A 19,354-nucleotide genomic window follows, 5' to 3' on the forward strand; every position below is an offset into this window, starting at 1 on the left:
AGAAAGGATGTTGACCTCAGTGTGTACTAATATGCTCCTAAAATCTGCAAGTTGCTTACTAAATGGAGAGTCATATAAACAACAACAATCAGATTGTACTAAATTTTTCCACAGGGCTGAGAATGTCAAATCACTTAAAAAAGGCCTGCCTAGCCAACAATACAAATATAAAAAAAAAATACCCTGCCAAATTTTAAATGAGTTATCTTAGGAGAGATATTTCCCATGTTTCCATGCATTTTTCTTTCTAAAGCATACGTTCAGAAATAATACAATCTGGAACAGGAATCACATAATCCAATAATGTCGTAGGCCAATATCATTAAGTGATTTTATTTTGTAATGTCATACTTGGTGCATGTTAAATACCGTCAAATAGCAAATATTTTCAATCAACAATAATGGGAGCAGGCCAGGAAGACCTGACAAAAGAAGACTTGGGACTTGGAACCAGAATTCTTGCACTTGCAATTAATCCACATGAAGGCACCACACCTTCCATAGCATGAGACCTAATCCTTGGAAACCTGACTAATCAGAAAGGGAAAAAGAACAAAATAGCCCAGGCCCTTTTACAGGCCCGCAGACTCCGCCTCTCGCCCTGTGAGAAACACATCACCCAAAGACCATAACGCCCCAGATCCACGGTCTGCGGACAACTAAAGATCCCAGGTAGTGGCTTCCCACCTGCACCGACGCCCTAGCTCCGCCCACCTCCGCCAAGGCTCCCGGAAACGACCGCGCGCGTTGCCACGGCGACGCCCAGAAAAGCAGCTTCTCCTCCAGCCTGTGTGGCCCTGCCTCTGGCGCCAAACTGCGAGACGCCGGGGAAAACGTCCGACGTGCTGACGTCAGCCGATCGGCAGCCAATGAAATGGATAGCTGAGGAAGCTGGCTTGGGTTTGAATTTGTGGCTGTGTTTGGAGCGCCTGGAAGCCAACTCAGCCAAGTTGTCGCGGTCACTTCTAGGTGAGTGAGGTGGACGCTGTGTCTGGGGACGCGTGGGTTGATTCGAGGGTCACCGGAGTGGAGGATCCGACGTCAACGGATAAAGTAGTTTTCGGCGGGAGATGCGGGTCGAGGGTCCCCTTGGTACTGTGGCTGGGAGGATCCGGAGCTACCGACTGTACATGACAAGGCAAGCTTTTCCCAGCACCGAGGTTCTGGGCTCTCCCTCTGAATCCCCAGAGGAAGCTTGCTCCTTTCTCAGACTTAAACTGAGGACTCTCACAGTCCAGCCCCTAGAATGTGAAGTTCCTTCCGGATTCCACATTCCGAGTATCCTGCTTGAGCTGCACACGTGAGTGTGCGACTTCTGGGCTTTACTGTCAAGGGAGGAGCTTTTGTGCTGAGAGGCTCTCTGGGCAGTCTGGAGCCCAGTTTTAGCCTCAGGCAAGACCGACCCTGACTGCCCTCCTGTGTTGCTGAAGATCACAAAAGAGTCAGAGACAGAGACACAGAGAGATAGAGAGACAGAGAGAATATGAATGAATGAATTGCCTGGAGGCCAGAAAGCAGCTACTAATTCTGCTGTTTCTGCAGCCCTTTCCTGTAGGCGCTCATTTGCCTTGCCTTTACAAAAAAGCCAAGCTGACTGTTGCTCATTATAATATGAATGGGGATTATTGGAGTAGAACTAATTTTGTTGGTGATGTCATTCCACTTTGGTTCTTACCCTGGGTATTGGAAGGTTTTCTTGACCTTTGATGTTAGACAATATGAAATCCACAGAGCTGATAAATAGTACTTGCTGTTAAATTCAGTGTATTATAAGAACTATTTCAGTTAGCAAAAATGATTTGCCTTGAGAGGTATTCTGATTTTTAAACCAGTATTTACAGGTATTTAAGATGTTTTATTTTAAAGAGCATCTCGTCCCACTGTAGTTAATACAGCAAATCAATAGACATGATAAAATGACTATGCTGTTAATGCTATGAAAGGCGGTAGAAAATAATTGCCCACTGTCAGTGCTAATATTTCCTCCAGTGCAATTTGTCATTCTTCCCTGATGCTTGTAAGGCTGTCAAATCAGTGACTCTGACAGAAGGTTTAAGCCACATAGAAACTGTAAATGAGGATAGTTCCCTGTTCTAAACAGTGTCGAATCAGAATTTTCTACTTGAATTTGGAATACCTCATAGCTATGTTATTGTGCTTCTGTACGCATTTGGAAGCATTCTTTGCTGTTTCTTACTCATGAGATTTAGATCTGTACCTGGGTCCACTTTCTGCCTTATCAGTAATAACATTTAGAAAAATTACTAAGTTCCTCCGTTTGTAAGCCAACCTTGCATGATTATTATGAAGGTTGGATGACATGAATATGAAATGTTTGCCATCGTTCCTGGCAGAAAGTAACTCATATGACCATCACTACTGCCACTTATCACGTATTGACCTGATGAAAGTCTATCATACTTATTAAAAATAGTTACTGTATGATATCAAAAAAATCAAAATTACATTTCATAATTCACTCCTACACTAGTAAACAAAATAATGCTAAGTGCTGGGGTTTCTAGGAAAACACAGAGGTAAGCAGGGTTTACTTTTTAGTGGGGAGGAGGGAAATAGATTCTAATCCAAACATACAAACTAAATTATAATTCACAGTATGGGGGGGTGCATATTGGCAGTCTATTAACTTATTGTTGCAGTCATTATATAATATGTGTATAAGAACAGTATATATCTTGAATGTGTAGAATCCTTAATGCTAGCTAAGCATCTTTATTTTTTTTAAAGCAAGTATATAATTTTAATTTTTACGTGGAAACTTCTCAGGGCCTGTACATGAGTAAATTACCTTTTGTGTTCTATGTATTTTATATACTTTTACTAATTTAATTATTATATTTAAGAACTGTAAAGGTATAAAATAATAATCCTATGTGCTGTCATTTCAGCATTTGTACCTATATTCCTCAACATATAGACTAAACATATAGACAAATTTGGAGCAGGAAAGGCTCTAACACTAATCCGTTTGAATATTGCCAGCGAGAGCCCCATCCTTGTCCTCTTTTATACCCATTTTTCTCAGGAATGGATAAGTAGTCTACTGTGCTCTGTAGACTTATTTTATTCCCACCTTAAAATCTTACCACTGGCTCTTCTCATTTCTACTTTAACAACATACCATTCAAGACTGAATATTACAAAATTGATCGGGGACTCTACTATTCTCCTCAAAGCATTGTCCAAAGAGAATTTGCAAATCTTCATATATTCCACAGGTAACAACTTACTTTTTCATATCAAGCATGGTCTTTGCCCTTGTTATAGAATCAACTAGATACCAGAACCTTAGCCATGTTAGAAAAAGGAAGCATTGCTTAAATGTAGGAGTAGTGTCATTAATTTCTGAGTATATCAGTATACTTGAAATATTTTTTACCTTTAAGAAATATATTTCTGGAACCAGTGGCATTGTCTAGTGGATAAAGATACATTCCTGGGATCCACATGATAGAATTGACACCTACAGCTTGTCAGCAGATCTCCAGATACACAGTTATGCATATGCCCACAGACACATACAACACACATAGTAAATTGTAGTAATTTAAATGTATATACACACACATAGACTTCTGGACTCTGGGATTTTTTGTTTTTTGAAAAGGCACACGAAAAGTATTGACCAAAAGTAATGGTGATATGGGAAGGCGTTACAGGTATAGTTGATCAAAACATAAACATGTATGAAATACTCAAACAAAAGTTAAAAACATATTAAATGTATTTCTCATTGTGTTGATGGCCTCAGTGTTACAGATGCTGGTCTCCAGTACCTGGATCTAATCTGACCTCCCTCAGCTTCCTCAGTAGCTGTCACTGCAGATGTGTCACAGTGCCTATTTTTTACATTTTGATTATTCTGTCTGCCCTAGGTAGTCTATTAAGAAAACTGGGCAGTGAGTGCAGTTCTGTGGGAGGACACAAGTCTTAGGTTCAGTCACTAGCATGGAGGGAAGATGGTTTTATTCACATTCTTGGTTTTTGAAAGTAGGAAAATATGATCAATCTTTCATTGTTTAAAAAGATAAAATTAGGTAAGGATAAGACCAAGCTTTTAAAATGTTTAATGGGGGCAAAAGAGTTTAAAGCTAATTGGAAATTTCTATGGGTATTTTAAAATGCAGTAAGTATTCAAGTAATATTTGGAAAGAAATTTCCACAATCTCTTAAAGAAGTTTAAGAAGTATAATGTCAAATGTAACTTTGTGTCTCAACCTGGTACAGATTTTAAGAAAGATTGATCTTATTTCCTATTCCTCTTTGTTCTCCAGCTGGGGCACCAGAAAGCAAAGATTCCCTTGAGCATTCTTTAGGCTCTTCAGATAAAATTATATCCAGGCATTTGAAACTAAACACTTATAAAAGAAATAAAATGATTGAATTAAATTCACCATGCCAACAACTAGCCTTTGGTTTGAACAAGCTTATTGCTCTCACAGACTTTTGGACTGGCCACCTGAAATGCACACCCACGGCCAGCAAGGTGGCTTGGCAGGTCGAAGCACTTGATGCCAAACCTCATGACTTGAATTCAACTCTCAGAATCCACATGAAAGTCAACTCCCACAAGTTGTGCTTACTTGTGTGGATTGCTTTGTGTAGGGGCGAGGTTTGCATTCATTAGTCACCGGATGTTTACGTAGTGATGTTGGCTACATGTTGTCATTTTAGCTTCTTCTATTCCTAGTAGGCAGTCTCATTACACACTTCCTGTTTCTTTGACCCACATAATTTCCCCATCACCTCTTCCTCTGGTTCCTGAGCCTTCAGTGTGTTAGTTCTGTAGATGTAGCCTTTGGGCTTGACTCCATAACTCTGCATTTGGATTGGTTGTAATGGTTTGTGTAATGGTGGTCATCTATGGCAAAGAGATCATGGGTGAAGGCTGCATTTACCTGTTGGCGTGAGATATTTATAGTGTAGTTAGGGGTTGTGCTGGTTTAGTAAAGTGATTGTGGGTCCTCCCAGTTCCCTGGGTAGTTGATTAGGTGTTCCATGTCAGCCATGATTTCTCTCTTGTTGATCAGGCTATTTCATTTTATTCAGTGCTTGTGCCTCAGTTATTTAATCCCTATATTTGAAAAGATTAAAGCAAATACACTAAATATCATCTTAACATTTTTCATTAGTCTCTTTTTTTTTTATAAAAATACCTTTCAAAATCTCTACATAGTAAGTTTTTCACCTTTAAAACTTTTCCCAATTGGTGATATTTCCTGCTTTTTGGTGTTGTTAGCTAACAGATAATAATGGAATATTTTCCCTTTTTATTAATGTTTTTTTATAAAATATATATTTTATTTATTCACTTTAAATCTCAGTTGCCCTCCTACTGTACCATTTCTCCTATCCTTCCAGTTCCACCCTTATAAATCCCTCTCTCCATTATCCCCTTCTCAGAGAAGGCAAAGATCACCCACCCACCCACCCACACCACACCCCCTTGGGTACTACCCTACCCTGGGATATCCAGTCAGAGCAGGATGTCCTTTGCCACTGAGGCCTAACCAGGTAGTTCAGTTAGGGGAATCCAATGGCAGGCAACAGAATCAGAGACAGCCTCCTATCCAATAGTTATACGACCCACCTGACGACCAAGCTGCACATCTACAAATGTGTAGGGGGCCTAAGTCCAGCTGCTGCATGCTCTTTCGTTGGTGGTTCAGCCTCTTTGACCCCCCCCTGAGGGCCCAGGTTAGTTAACTCTGTAGGTCATCTTGTTGTGTTCTTGACCCCTCCAGCTCATGGTATTCTGTCCTCAACTCTTCTCTAAGACTTCTCAAGCTACCTGATGTTTGGCTGTGGGTCTCTGCATCTGTTTCCATCAGCTATTGAATGAAGTCTCAGAAAACAGTTGTGCTAGGCTTCTGTCTGCAAGCATAGCAGAGTGTCGTTAATAGCGTCAAAGGTTGGCTCTCTTACATGGGTTGTGTCTCAAGTTAGGCCACTTATTTGTTGGCTGTTCCCTCAATCTCTGCTCCTTCTTTATCCTTGTACATCTTATAGGCGGGACAAATTTGGGGTCGAGGTTTTGTGAATAGATTAATGCCCCCCTCCCACCAAGGAAGTTCTACCTAGTTAGAGGAGGTGGCCGCTTCAGTCTTTATAACGCCCCTCTCCAGTAGGATCTCAGGTAGGGTTGCCCACCCCCATAGATTCCCAGGAATGTCCCCATCCCTGATCTCCAGCTACTCCCAGAGTTGTCTCCTATCAATTGCTATTCTCACTCCTAACCCTCTCTCTTCCATACTCCCTCTCTCCATATCTGATCCCCATCCTAGCTCCACTCCTCACCCCCTCTCCCACCCATTTCCCTTCTTCCATTCACCTCAAGCTATTTTGTTTTCCCTTCTGAGTGAGATTTCTTTGTGATGAAAATATTGAGAACTGCTTTCAGCCTAGACTCTAATAAGGACTTAGTTTAGTAGTCTTTCTTTGCCCACTTTCAGTAGTAACGCTGATCCTCTAACTTTAGTGATATCAACAAGAACAGAGCAGCCACTACTCTTAATAGGGCACCACTGGCCCTATACAAACCCAGTCTCTTGTAGGAATACTCTGGTGTGCTACTAAGGGGTATGCTAACTGGAGACAGGGATGGCAAGGACTAGACCAGCAGTTCATAGGCTAGAAGCCAGTAGTGTAGATGTGACACTTCACTAACTATCTTAGCTCAATCTCTCTGCAGGGATGTTTTGTTTTCTTTTGGTTTTCCATTTTCTTTTTAGTTATTTTTTACCAGACAGGGTCTGTGTAGCTATAGTTACCTGAAACTGTGCCTAACAGGCTGACCTCAAACTCACCAAGATCTACCTGCCTCTTCAGGGTGGCCTAGAACTCACAGCTATCCTGTTTACTCAGCTTTTTAAGTGTTGGAATTATTCCAGAGGATCAAGGATTTTGCTATGAGATTGTGTCTCCTAACAACATCTGCCACACCAGTGTCTCACATCATGACTGCCTAATAGGAACTTACAAGGACACAACAGTAGATATGCTAATATAGTCAGGAAAGACCACAAGACCTCAACCCTACACAAAGAATTATGGGCAATTAAAAAATGCTTCAAGAGGGAGAAATAATTCCTACTTGAATATTTGAGGGAAGGAGGTGTAAAAGTATACGTGCTTGTACATAAGCATTTTGCAGAAGTGGAAGTGTCATGACTTCTGGATTCTAGATTGTTTGGTAGTTGAACTTTTCAAACTGTTCTTCTTTATCAGTTTCCTTTTCTTCCTGGGCACACTTTATGCATTTACTGATGTTCTTTAAATTTATATGTCATTGAGAGATCAGAGAATAGGACGTCTGAATAAATGAATAATGTATACTGTTTCTCTCTTCAGATATGTGCTAGTGGCCTCTATCTCAGTACTTACTCAGGGAATCTCAGAGATGCAGGTAGAGAACAGCCCGGGTGCATCACTTTCACTGCCAGGAGACCTACAGACAAGCTTGCTTTTTACTTAAACGAGTTTCCAAGCTAAACCTCCCATTATTACCCCGAGACAATTCAGAAAGAATCTTTCCTGCTCATTTCTATGATGCAACCAAGAAACTGTTAGAGCCTTATGAAAATTGGATCATAATCAGCTCTAGTATTTGAGTTTAAGCTTTATTAATATTTTAAGACCTTACAATGGTTTTGTGTACGTGTGTGCCATCTTCAGGGGTGTTTAAGTTTATAGGTCTACATGTATATGCATTTCTCCCAGTAATACATTTGCTAGGTGAATGGAGCATAAAACTAATCTTTTAAATGAACATTACATGCCAGTTTTAAGTAAAACTAATAGTGACATTTTCTTTTCAATTTCAGAGAAATACCCAGGTATTCATGTAACAGGAATTGAGGTAACTAAGAATGTCTGGCACTGAGGAAGACTTATGTCACCACATGAAAGTAGTTGTCCGTGTCCGTCCTGAGAACACAAAAGAAAAGGCTGTTCAGTTCCATAAAGTGGTTCATGTAGTGGATAAGCATATACTCGTTTTTGATCCGAAACAAGAAGAAATCAGTTTTTTTCACAGAAAAAAAACTACAAATTTTGATATTACTAAAAGGCAAAATAAAGATCTTAAGTTTGTATTTGATGCTGTTTTTGATGAAACCTCAACTCAAATGGAAGTTTTTGAACACACAACCAAGCCAATTCTTCATAGTTTTCTGAATGGATATAATTGCACAGGTAAATGCTTCAGATTGAAATCTAATTTTCCATCTAGCTTCGGTTCTTTTTTGGGGGTATATATTTTAATGTAAATGCTGTATATGTAAATACAATCAAATTCAAGGTGTACGCAGTCCAACAGTTTCGAGATTTCAGCAGATTGGATTGTAGACTTTCCTTGAAATTAGTCATCATCTATGGCTTATCTTTTATGGAACTTTGTCTTCCCAGGGCATCGCCGTTATCCTACAAACACTTTTGTTGTATTAAGTTTTATTAAGCCACGTGCCTCTTAAAGTTGATGCCAGATTTCTCACTGTTTGTACTGTCAAGTATGTTCTCTGTTGATCTTCAACAGCCTTCAATTTTGGAGCACTTTCTTAGTATAAACGTTTAGTAAAACTAAACGAAGCCTGAGAATTTTCTACTGTTTAATCCGATCTTCAGACCAGGAAGCATTCCTTAAACCTTAAAGAAGCTTTAATTACTCTTTCTGAAAAGATCCACTAATTCAGTGGTTATAGTAATAGCATACTAGTTTCTTGTTTTTATAATTTTCCGTTTTTATGGCATTTTCTACAGGACATTCCCGACTGAATTGTTTCACTAAGACTGTCTAACTCACTTTTGTCACCCTCTTGGTTCTTGATCAAGAACAAAATGATGTTTATTGGTTGGAACTGCTAATTCTCACTAGTATCCAGATATTTTTCTCTTTCATACAACTTCCTAGAGATTTTTCCTCCCTTTGGCTTAAAAGATAAAAAAGGGTCTCTGTTGATACTATTCCTTTGATTTCTCTCTGGCTTTATATATTTAGCTGTCTTAAGGCTTTCATAAGCTAAAGTAAAACACCAGCTTAATTCATTCCAAAAAACTATTTTTTCAGTTAGTATATGAGAATCTGATTACTGAATATTAATCAGATGGTATTAAGTGTTTGAACTTGTAACTGGATTTCTTCATTGGAAGAAATGTGTTACTTCTATGTGTACTGGATGGAATTGTGGAAATGAATAATTTGTCAGAAACAACATTTAAAGCATAATTTTATAAACCTTTGTGGAATTCATTTGGCTCAACAAGTGTATCTGTTTTGCTCCATGTTATTTTCTAAAGCACAAGGATACACTGCCTGCCTTGGTTGAGGCAGTGTAGTCCCACTGTGTGTGCTGGAGGGATATGTGTGGACATCATATTCTGATAGCAAATAAGGGGGTAGATGTCTCTGCCTGTGAGTATGTGGGAGGCACAGAATCACATTAGTTCTAACTAGGACCAGGTAATATCGATCAGATTTAAAGTTACTTACTATTTAAAGTACCAACTTAGAACTAACCACTAGAGTGGATTTAGTAATACTATGTTATAAAATGAGCATTAATCTCAAACCTTTTATTAAAAATTCAGTATTTGCATATGGTGCCACTGGATCTGGGAAGACTCACACAATGCTGGGATCAACTGCTGAACCCGGGGTCATGTACCTAACAATGCTGGACCTTTTCAAATGCATGGATGAGGTTAAAGACGAGAAAGAGTGTAGTACTGCAGTCTCTTATCTGGAGGTAAGCTGGCACTATTCTTAACGTTAATCACTATCTTAGAGAACTCAATTACAAGAGTCCTTTAGTTATTTTATACAGGAATCTTCTTGTGAATGTTTTCAACCATTAAAATTCCTATTCGTGCATATTTTTATGTACCTCACTCTTATTTTAATCTAATTTCAAATTCTAGACATATCACAAATATAATACATAGAAAGGACTTCCAAATGGCCTTCCTTAAGATGCCTCCTTATATGTAAACATTTTGCATTTGCTATTCATTGTCTCTGTTGTATGTGCATTTATTCCTAGGAACTATTTAAGTTATAAATTTATTGAACCATGAAATTTTTTAAACAATCACTGAATGTTTATCAAAATCAGAAAATTAACAGTGATCATCACTGTCTAATTTATGAACCTTAATGCAATTTTGCTAATTATATTTTTAATGTCTTTTCCTGAAAGCATTACATTTCATGAATTACATTCACCAGCATGCCTTTGGTCTCCCTTAATGAGCAGTTTTTGTTTTCTTCATGTCTTATGATGCTGCCATAAAATCCTCAGTTTGTTTTGTCGCTATTAGACTTGGTTTAAGTGCTGGGAGACACAACCCAGGAGTAGTCCTGAATACATAATGCTTCACATCAAGTCAGTTATGTAGTTGATTAGTCCCATTATTGGCAGTGTCAATGTTTATAAATTTCATTATGCTGGAATTCACAGGGTTTGCTGGTGCTTCTTAATTACTTTTTATGTGTGTGTAAGTGCAAGCATTGGAGTGGAAGGCCAAAGATATCTTTCAGGAACTGGTTTTATCTTAAGATCTGTTAAAACAGGATCTTATTTCTTCGGCACTACATACACCTGAAAGCCTACTTAGGAGTGCTGTCATGACACATGCACACCAATGCATCTGATGCTTTTTCATTATTATTAGGGTTTCAGACAATATACTTTATATTTCATATCCCATAATTCCTCCCAGACTCTCCTTTCCCTGCCCATCAACTTCATGTTCGTTTTCTCTTTGAAAAAAGAAAACAGCCACTAAAAACATAGAATGCTAATTATTCCTGAGCAGAGGCCTGCCTTAGAGAGTGATTGATATACCCAGTGTCACTGGGAGGAAACTGATTTTTCTTTCCCCAGCTATCATTTGTGGCTAGCTTCTTGTGTACAGGTGAGCCTTTGTGTCCACTTCTCGTCTAAATGCTGAGGTCTTATCTGCCTTAATCTTATACAGGCCTTACGAATTCTGTCATGGTCTCTGAATTCATATGTTCCTCTGTCCTGTTGTGTCTACAAAATGCAGTTTCCTCCATATCTGGCTCTTACAATCATTCCACCCCCTCTTCCCTGAACCTGGAGGAGGGTGAGATAAAGACATCCTTTTAGAACTCTGCAGGATGCAACTCAGGTCATCAAGCTTTCTTGCTGTGTATTCTGTTCCATCTCAAACACTTCTAGAGAAACATCTAGACTTGAACTCATGATCTTCCTGCCGCAGCTCTCTTTATGTCGGGATTATAGACATATTAGCAAGTTCACATTTGTGATAGCTTTTCCGTGTTCAGGTTCTGAGTATCTGGTAAGCCAAAGTTCATTTGTGCTGCCTCCTGTAGACAGTAAAAGATAGCCAAGCGTCAATCCTTACTCTGCTTTTAATTTTGTAACGATAGACAAATATTCTGAGTCTTAGTCCCTCCACAATTCAGATGAAAGGAACTGTTACTATTATTAGACTATTGAAAGATTAATGATAGAAGTATATGTTTCTAACTGGACTTTTTTTAACATTTAGTCTCTAAAATTGGTGTATTTTACAAGAATCAGAAGAGCTGGCTTATCTTCATTTTGTTAGAGTTACCAAATTAGAAATTAGTGGGGGAGAATATCCAACCAAAATTTTCAACTGCAAAGTGGCCAGAATCTGTTCTGCAGTTGTAAACCTTCAATCAACAATTTTTGAGATAATCAGTTATTTTACATCACTGTTAACGGTGGTTATTTTATCTTTCTTTTTCTTTCTTTCTCTCCTCCCATCCCCAGGTATATAATGAACAGATTCGTGACCTCTTGACAAACTCAGGGCCACTTGCTGTCCGGGAAGATGCCCAAAAAGGAGTGGTTGTTCAGGGTCTTACTCTACACCAGGTATGTTTATGTGTATCTCTTCTTTCTGTTGGGGAGCAAATCTGCAGGTTCCCCTTCTACCAGCTATTATTCTGATTCTACTGTGTTTGAAAAAGAAATAAACTAATAAAATTTAAAACTAAAGTAAATTACAAAGGATTTAAAGCCCTGAGTGACTGTTCAGGGTCACAAAGAAGCTAGCAGAATAGAGATCAGAGCTGGGGAGGGCCTCATTCTACTTCCTCTTGTTGAATATTCATCTTACAATGTTCTTATAAAATAAGTGAGGGATATTTTTCCCTTTAACTCTGACTGAAACTTTTCTTTTCTATTTGAACTCTTAGCCTAAATCTTCAGAGGAAATATTGCAGCTACTAGACAATGGAAACAAAAACAGGACGCAGCATCCCACTGACATGAATGCTGCGTCTTCTCGTTCTCATGCTGTTTTCCAGGTAACAGGCCTTTACTTTTAGACGCTGACTGTTAAGTTGGCATTTAAAATAAAGCCCAGCTCATGAAGAGTTTTCATATGTGACAATAAAACCTCATAGACATCTATGTTTCCCAGGACGGACTTCTATTATTTTGTAACTTTGCTGTTTTACTTTGTTTTAAGACAGTCTCATTAAGATGACCAGATTGACTTTGAGGTCATTAAGTAGCAGTGGCCAGACCTGATTTTTGTTTTTGTTCCTTTTAGCCTAGCTTCCTGAGCACTTGGGATTACAAGCACTATAACACCTTGCCTACTAAAGTCAAGGTCATGAATGTGCAAAGGATATTCCAAGTAGGATTAAGTTGCCAGCCCAGCCTACTTTGCTTCAACATCTAGAATATTTAAAATTGAGATAATGTATGTCACATACATGGGGTTTTACTTTCATAACTTGGAGAGTTTCTTGGACATAGAGAACATATCAAATAGGGGTGCTAAAGTAGAAATGGAAGATAGTGACCATGTGATCAACTGCATTCCTTAAGAATGTTTCAGCTGACACATGGAGAAAATGTCCCCAAAGATGAAAACACAGATACTTGTATTCATTATTGCTTGTTGTTTCTGCTCTTATTTATACTCAACTGGTTATTTATGCAGAGCTTTATTTTAAATTATGCTGTATGGAATTCATTTATTTTTAAACTTTAAAAGAAAGTTACACTTATATGAATGTCTTCTGCAATGTGTTTGTAGGCGTACATATGCCATAGCAAAGTACTTTGAGAATCAGTATCCATCCACCACAGTTGGCTCTGGGAACTCTTAACTCGGTCTTTAAACTTTGCAGTAAGTTCTTTGACCAGGTCGCTAGCCTGTGAAATCCATCGTACCAAAAAACAATTGTTATGGTTGAAAGCATTCCTATCTAAGGTAGTTAAATCATTCAGATAGTGTCTGTTCAGTAGTTTCATCTTGTCTCTTCCACTGACATCTTCCTCAATAGTTTTCAGAGAAATGTCTATGAAGTGAGATTTCTCTAGAATGTATTAGATCTCACCGTATGTCTTCATCGCTCTTCCACCTATCATATTAAAGTGTACAAAGCAACTGAAGATGGTTACATAAGCAGCTGGGGACGCACCCCGTTGGTAAAATCCTTGCCTAGTAGACATGAAGCACTAATGCCAGTCTTTAGCACAATTAAACTGCACACAGTGGCTAAAACCTACAAATCTGTTCAGAGGTAGAGAGGTTCTGAATTTCAAGGTCATCTTTAACTAGTAAGCGCATGACCTCATGACCACCTGTATTTAAAAAAAAAAAAAAAAAAACAGTTGAGTGGACTATACCTTCCTGGGCAGCTGAAATTCTTAAAATGATCAAATTATTAATGAGCAGTTTATTTTCACACAGGGCTGGAAGTTTGGTCTGGTCTCAGCTGGCCTTATTACTTTGGGGCCTATGGTGAGGCAGCACATCATTGAGGGGGGATGTTATGTACGTTATAGCCTCAGTGGAAAAATAGATAGGAATAGGACCCTATTCTTTCCTTGAAGGAAATACCACCTATGACCCAAAGACCTCCTACTTGTTTTCCTCTTTGTTCTTTGTGGAGTATAAGAGACAACAGCATCTTAGCATATCATATGTCTAGGCTGTTATTCAAACTTCTGGACTATGTGATCTATCACACACAGCCTAACACATACACATATCCTTGCCTGAAAGTAGCTTGTACTATGCTATACATAGACCTATTGGGTTTTCATCTGAAACCACCAGGGCACGAAGGTGGAAAAGACAATTAGCACATGAGCCTTTGGGACAGCCTTTAATATCAAAACTCAGGTGGGTGTGTGGGTGTGTCTTCATTTTAATTTTTTTCAATTTTAGTAATTCTACCACTCAATGGCAGACAGATAATGTTACTTGTTGCTTTTTAAAAGGAGAATGAATGTGTCTACATGTACATATTTTTGCGAGTAAAGTGTTTGTTTCAATTTTATTAAAATTTACACTCCTTTTCCCCTATTCTGTAATTTAAGATTTATTTACGACAACAGGACAAAACAGCAAGCATCAATCAAAATGTCCATATAGCCAAAATGTCACTCATTGACCTCGCAGGATCTGAGCGGGCCAGTATTTCTGGTACTAAAGGGACAAGATTTGTAGAAGGCACAAATATTAACAAATCTCTTCTAGCTCTTGGGAATGTCATCAATGCCTTAGCAGATACAAAGGTAGGTACCATATTTACTTAGTATGTTACTTGATAACTATGCAACATGTTGTAGATAAAAATGACAGACTTCAGTGACCCTGAACTACCAAATAATGCCGCATGAGACATATTCTGTGTTTGCTGTTTCATAAGAGGCTATTTGTGTGTATGCATTTTTGTGGTACTTGGAGGTAAACCCATACCTCACGTGTGCTAGAAAAGTACTCTAATCCTGTTTGTTTGAGACAGGCTCTGAGTGAGTTGATTAGACTGATCTTGGACTTTCTAGCCTCTCGTCTCAGCCTCCTTTAAGTACAGGCCTGTTCCACCAGGCTCAGTACTGGTGCTTTTTGTCAGATACCCAGCTCTGGACTTCATTGTAAACAGCTATGCAATGATCACTAGATGGCAAAAATGATAGTAATTGATATGAAGACATAAAAATCCCTTTAGATCAAGTCTGTCTAGTTAGTATTTTATAATGTACTATAAAATTGAAGTAATATGTAAGAGTTAAGAAAAGGAAAAGAGGCATAGGTCTAAAATATAATTATGAATAGTGTTTCCCAAAGCTTTGGAGCGTTTAAAACTATTTTTCATGTACCATATACCAGAAATATATAGTATGTTTGTCAGTGCATTATTTTTAAAGTATGATAATTGAAGCTAAAACAGACTTAAAAGCTTTAAGAAAATTACCATTGATGTTATTATTTTAATTAAAACAATGTATTTTAAAAGTATTAGCAAGACTTCCTTAAGAGGGCAAAATGACAGAAATTACATGGCTGTTGAAAAAACAACATGCAGTTAATTTAAAATATATATATCAAATATTCATCTAGAAATAGATTCCCTAAATGTATCCCAAATCTCTGTATAGTTTTGTTACTTATCATTTTAGCATTCACTTTGGAAAGATCAACACATTTCAGTTTCTTCTTTAAAGGAAAAGAAGAAAAATGCTTTATATTCAGAGTTAAAATTCAAACATGCACATTTACAATGGTCTTTAACGTTTATACTAATGTTATACTGTACTACTAATTTATAAAGTCGGAATACTAATGTTATACTTTACTGCTTATTTTTAAAGTCAGTTCAGCTTCTAGGAATTGGGGTGTGTGTGTTTCGTTGATGTTGTCTTTGTTGTTTGCTTGGGGTGTGTTTTGTGTTGTTTGGGAAATATAATCTGTGTAGCCCTCCAAACTACCCAGGAGGCAGCCTGTGTTACAGACACGTGTTGCCATACCACCCTCATTGTGTCCTCGTTTCAGACACACTTAACATGCCACCTATAACTAAAAAACCAACCATGATAGTTGTTCTGTGGTAAAGTTTGTACTTTGTCAGTTTTAGAATTTTATTTCCTTGTGTGCATGCATGTTGAGGTCAGAGGATACTTCCTAGAGTGAGTTCTCCATTCTGCCATGTGGACTGTAAGGATTCCACTGAGGGTTTAGGGGAAGCCACTTTCCTTACCCATTAAGCCGTGCTGTCCGCTGTCGATGGGACTTTCAAATATCCACTGGGTAGTAAAGATGGGTTGACATCATGTCAGATACCAGTCATATCTCTGGGCATTGTGTGCATTCTTCTATTGAAATAGTACTTGCCTTTTATATATGGAAATGAAATGAGTATTCTTTTGTTCTTTCAGAGAAGAAATCAGCATATTCCTTACAGAAATAGTAAACTTACTCGTTTGCTGAAGGATTCTCTTGGAGGAAACTGTCAAACTATAATGATAGCTGCTGTTAGTCCTTCCTCTTTATTCTACGATGACACATATAACACTCTTAAGTACGCAAATCGTGCCAAAGACATTAAGTCTTCTGTAAGTGCATTTACTTTGACTTTGTTATGAGAATATTGGGTATATGTTATTTTTACAACTATAATTAAAGGCTTAACTATGGTTGAGTTTCTGTTAAGAAATTTGCCAGTTCAAGTAAGAAATGTCCTACCTAGCTACTGGACTCTGACTTAGTCACACTTTCGGCGTCTTGATCACTTCCTTCCTCAGTGGATGTTGTTATTCTTTCTTATGGGTGCTGGGGAACTTCAGTGCCTTTTTTCTTCTTCACATCTTGGCACACGGTGGTGGCTAGCACCAGGGAATTCATCAGCCAAGGATTTAATGTGCTGAAATTTATTTTTTTTATTCAATATAGTAAATATTTACAGGTGGTAATGCAGTTTATGTAAGCACCAATAATAAATAAGACTTACCTCAGTCTATAACATTACTTACATGAATTGTATAACATAGTAAATTTTCACATGTGTAATCTTGGTTTAAATCAAGGAGTAATTCACTGATCGTGAATTACTGGGAAAATATTTTTTACCTTAATTGGATACTTTAAAAATGTTACAGGTGAAAATATACCTATTTTAAAATTACAGAACCTCATAGAAAGGACCTCAGTTATGTTGACGTAATTTCTCATCACCCTCTTCCTTTCCCCCTTTAAGAGTCTGAAGATGCACAGTGTGTCACCATGTGAGAAATGTACTTTTATATATCATATATATATGTACGATATATATAAAAGGTCAAACTATATAAGTGTACCAAGATTTTCACACATTTTTCATGTCCTTACTCCAACCCATTGTGGAGGTTTCTAGTTTTGTTTTTTATGCTAAATTTTACAACTATATGGGCTAAAGCTTGAAAACTTTTAAGTACTTGATTCTAACTCACTTAAATATAACTGTATGCCCAATTTTCTCCTGCGTGTTCTATTAAAGTGCCGACTGGGTGGTCATACTGTTGTATAAAATATAAAAAATAAGAAACTAAATACAAACAAAACAAAATTCTGAATTTCTTAAAAGAAAAAGTAGGGAATTTTTATTACACGGTGAATAAACGCTTAGAGCGTTTGTGTTTTCAGTAAGCCAGTTTGTTTATAATTTCATCTGTACACTCAACATACTCTGGTTCCACATTTTAAATACGGTCATAATTAACCATGATACATACTTACAGTTGTCAAAAACTGAAAATTGGTAATGAGATATATCTATGATTCTGATCATCATTTCTCTTTTTCAGCAGTTGAAGAGCAATGTTGTCAACCTCAGTAGTCACATATCACAGTATGTAAAGATCTGCAACATGCAGAAGGCAGAGGTACGTCCACATAACTGTCACACTGCTTCATCTAAGGGATGTTTTATTGTCCCAAAGTTTGATGGATTTCCTATTAGAAAATCTGGTTTGATTATTAATTTTAACTGAGCTCTTGTAAGATGGAGACAAATAATTTGACTTATAATTTAATTACTGTTTTCTGTGCTAGATTTTAATGTTGAAAGAGAAACTAAAGGCCTATGAAGGACAGAAAGCTCTGACTGACAGAAATGACTGTGCTAAATTAGTACATTCAAACGTGGAGGACAAAGAGATTGAAAGGTAAAACTGTTGAAATCTTGTATGAGAAATACATAGTTGTGAAGTGTAGCTTTCTTTATGCTTAACTAATTATCACATTGTGCTGTATATCATCTATGTGTATGTGCACATACTCAATTGAATTCAGAAAATAATATCCACGTGACACTTTGGAAATCAGCTCTTTTGATTTTTCAGATAGGAAAACCAGGAAAAAAAAATAGCTGTCTTATCTGGAAGTTAATTTATTGTGAGCTGTGCTTTTTTGCCATTAGTACTTATATAGTTTTATGAAAATCTGTTCTGTTTTTATTGATTCTGTATGAGTTACTAACCCACTTACTAATTTTAAATTAGTATCTGAGTGAGCTCCACAATGTTGTAGAATGATAGAATAATATTTCCTCTCCAAAATGCCCCACTCAAGGTTGGCATTTCTTGCTCTACATCGCCTTTATGGGTCAACTGGAAAACTTGTCATAACTGATTGAGGAAAAGGTGTCCTTTTGAATACTGTGTTACTGTATTTTGACTTTCTCCATAAACTTTATTTGTGGCTTTGTTGAGTTTTAGAAGTGTTAGTTTGACTTGATCACTACAACAGTCTTCGGTAGAGTTAAAAAAGGTATTGTATTCCTCAACTGCAAAATGGAGTAAGAAGTCTCAAATTTAAATTATATTCACATATGTTGTGTGTGTGTGTGTGTGTGTGTGTGTGTGTGTGTGTGTGTGTGTGTTCCCTCTTGTACGTAGGAAGGAGGATAGATGTCAATCAGGAGACATCTTTCAGGGGTCAGATCTTGCCTTCCTTCCACTGTAAGTTTCCAAGATTGAACTGAGGTCTTGAGATTTGAACAGTAAGCACTTTTACCCGGGGCCATCTCAGTAGGTCAGAACTATCAGGTTTTGTGCTGTATTCTCATGCTGTGATATTTTACAAATATCACATTTAACAAGTATTTCTGTCAGTGACAAAAAGTTCCTCTGTGTGCTGGTAAAGTGCAGGGGCACTAGGCATGCTATCCTGCCATGTGATACTATTGTTTAATCTCCCAAACAAGCCATTACAGTACTACATTGTAATTTTATTTGGAATAGAATTTTTAATTCCCAACAATTTTTCTATCTTAAAACATACATAAGTTTTTCCTTGTTCCTCATTTATTTCTATCAAAGATAGCTTTTACTATGATGTAATAATTTTTGGTTATACATGGTAATAACACTAATATAGTAACAAGATTCTTGGAAATTAAACTACCAGTTTTTCAAAGTTAGAGTGATTACTTTTATAAATTAGGCGACATTAACTAAGTATAATTAAGTAGCCCATCTCTGTAGTCCCAGCTACTTGGGATTTTGAGTCAAAAGGATTACGGTATCAAGTCCAGCCTGGAAAG

At 37.6% G+C, this 19,354-nt stretch overlaps 2 protein-coding genes across 23 annotated transcripts in view; one reads left to right on the top strand and one right to left on the bottom strand.

Annotated features, from left to right (window-relative positions):
* Window positions 1-805, bottom strand: part of Mettl15 (methyltransferase 15, mitochondrial 12S rRNA N4-cytidine) — a 180,779-nt gene extending 179,974 nt beyond the window's left edge. For 7 of the 12 annotated variants that reach the window (NM_001431512.1, NM_001431511.1, NM_001024981.2 and 4 more), the window contains 1 exon segment: window positions 688-805. The gene's annotated coding sequence lies outside the window, so the exon portion shown is untranslated. 12 annotated transcript variants of the gene reach the window in all.
* An 88-nt stretch (window positions 806-893) lies between these two features.
* Window positions 894-19,354, top strand: part of Kif18a (kinesin family member 18A) — a 60,597-nt gene continuing 42,136 nt past the window's right edge. For 2 of the 11 annotated variants that reach the window (XM_087653288.1, XM_087653294.1), the window contains exons 1-10: window positions 894-969; window positions 3,151-3,239; window positions 7,845-8,214; window positions 9,607-9,764; window positions 11,802-11,906; window positions 12,230-12,340; window positions 14,373-14,570; window positions 16,212-16,388; window positions 17,616-17,693; window positions 17,863-17,975. In XM_087653288.1, the coding sequence (XP_087509414.1) occupies window positions 7,890-8,214; window positions 9,607-9,764; window positions 11,802-11,906; window positions 12,230-12,340; window positions 14,373-14,570; window positions 16,212-16,388; window positions 17,616-17,693; window positions 17,863-17,975 (1,265 nt within the window). In that variant the 5' untranslated portion in view covers window positions 894-969; window positions 3,151-3,239; window positions 7,845-7,889. 11 annotated transcript variants of the gene reach the window in all.

The sequence above is a fragment of the Rattus norvegicus genome, chromosome 3 (assembly GCF_021556685.1).
Source record: "Rattus norvegicus strain SHRSP/BbbUtx chromosome 3, alternate assembly SHRSP_T2T, whole genome shotgun sequence".
Taxonomy (NCBI): Eukaryota; Metazoa; Chordata; class Mammalia; order Rodentia; family Muridae; genus Rattus; species Rattus norvegicus.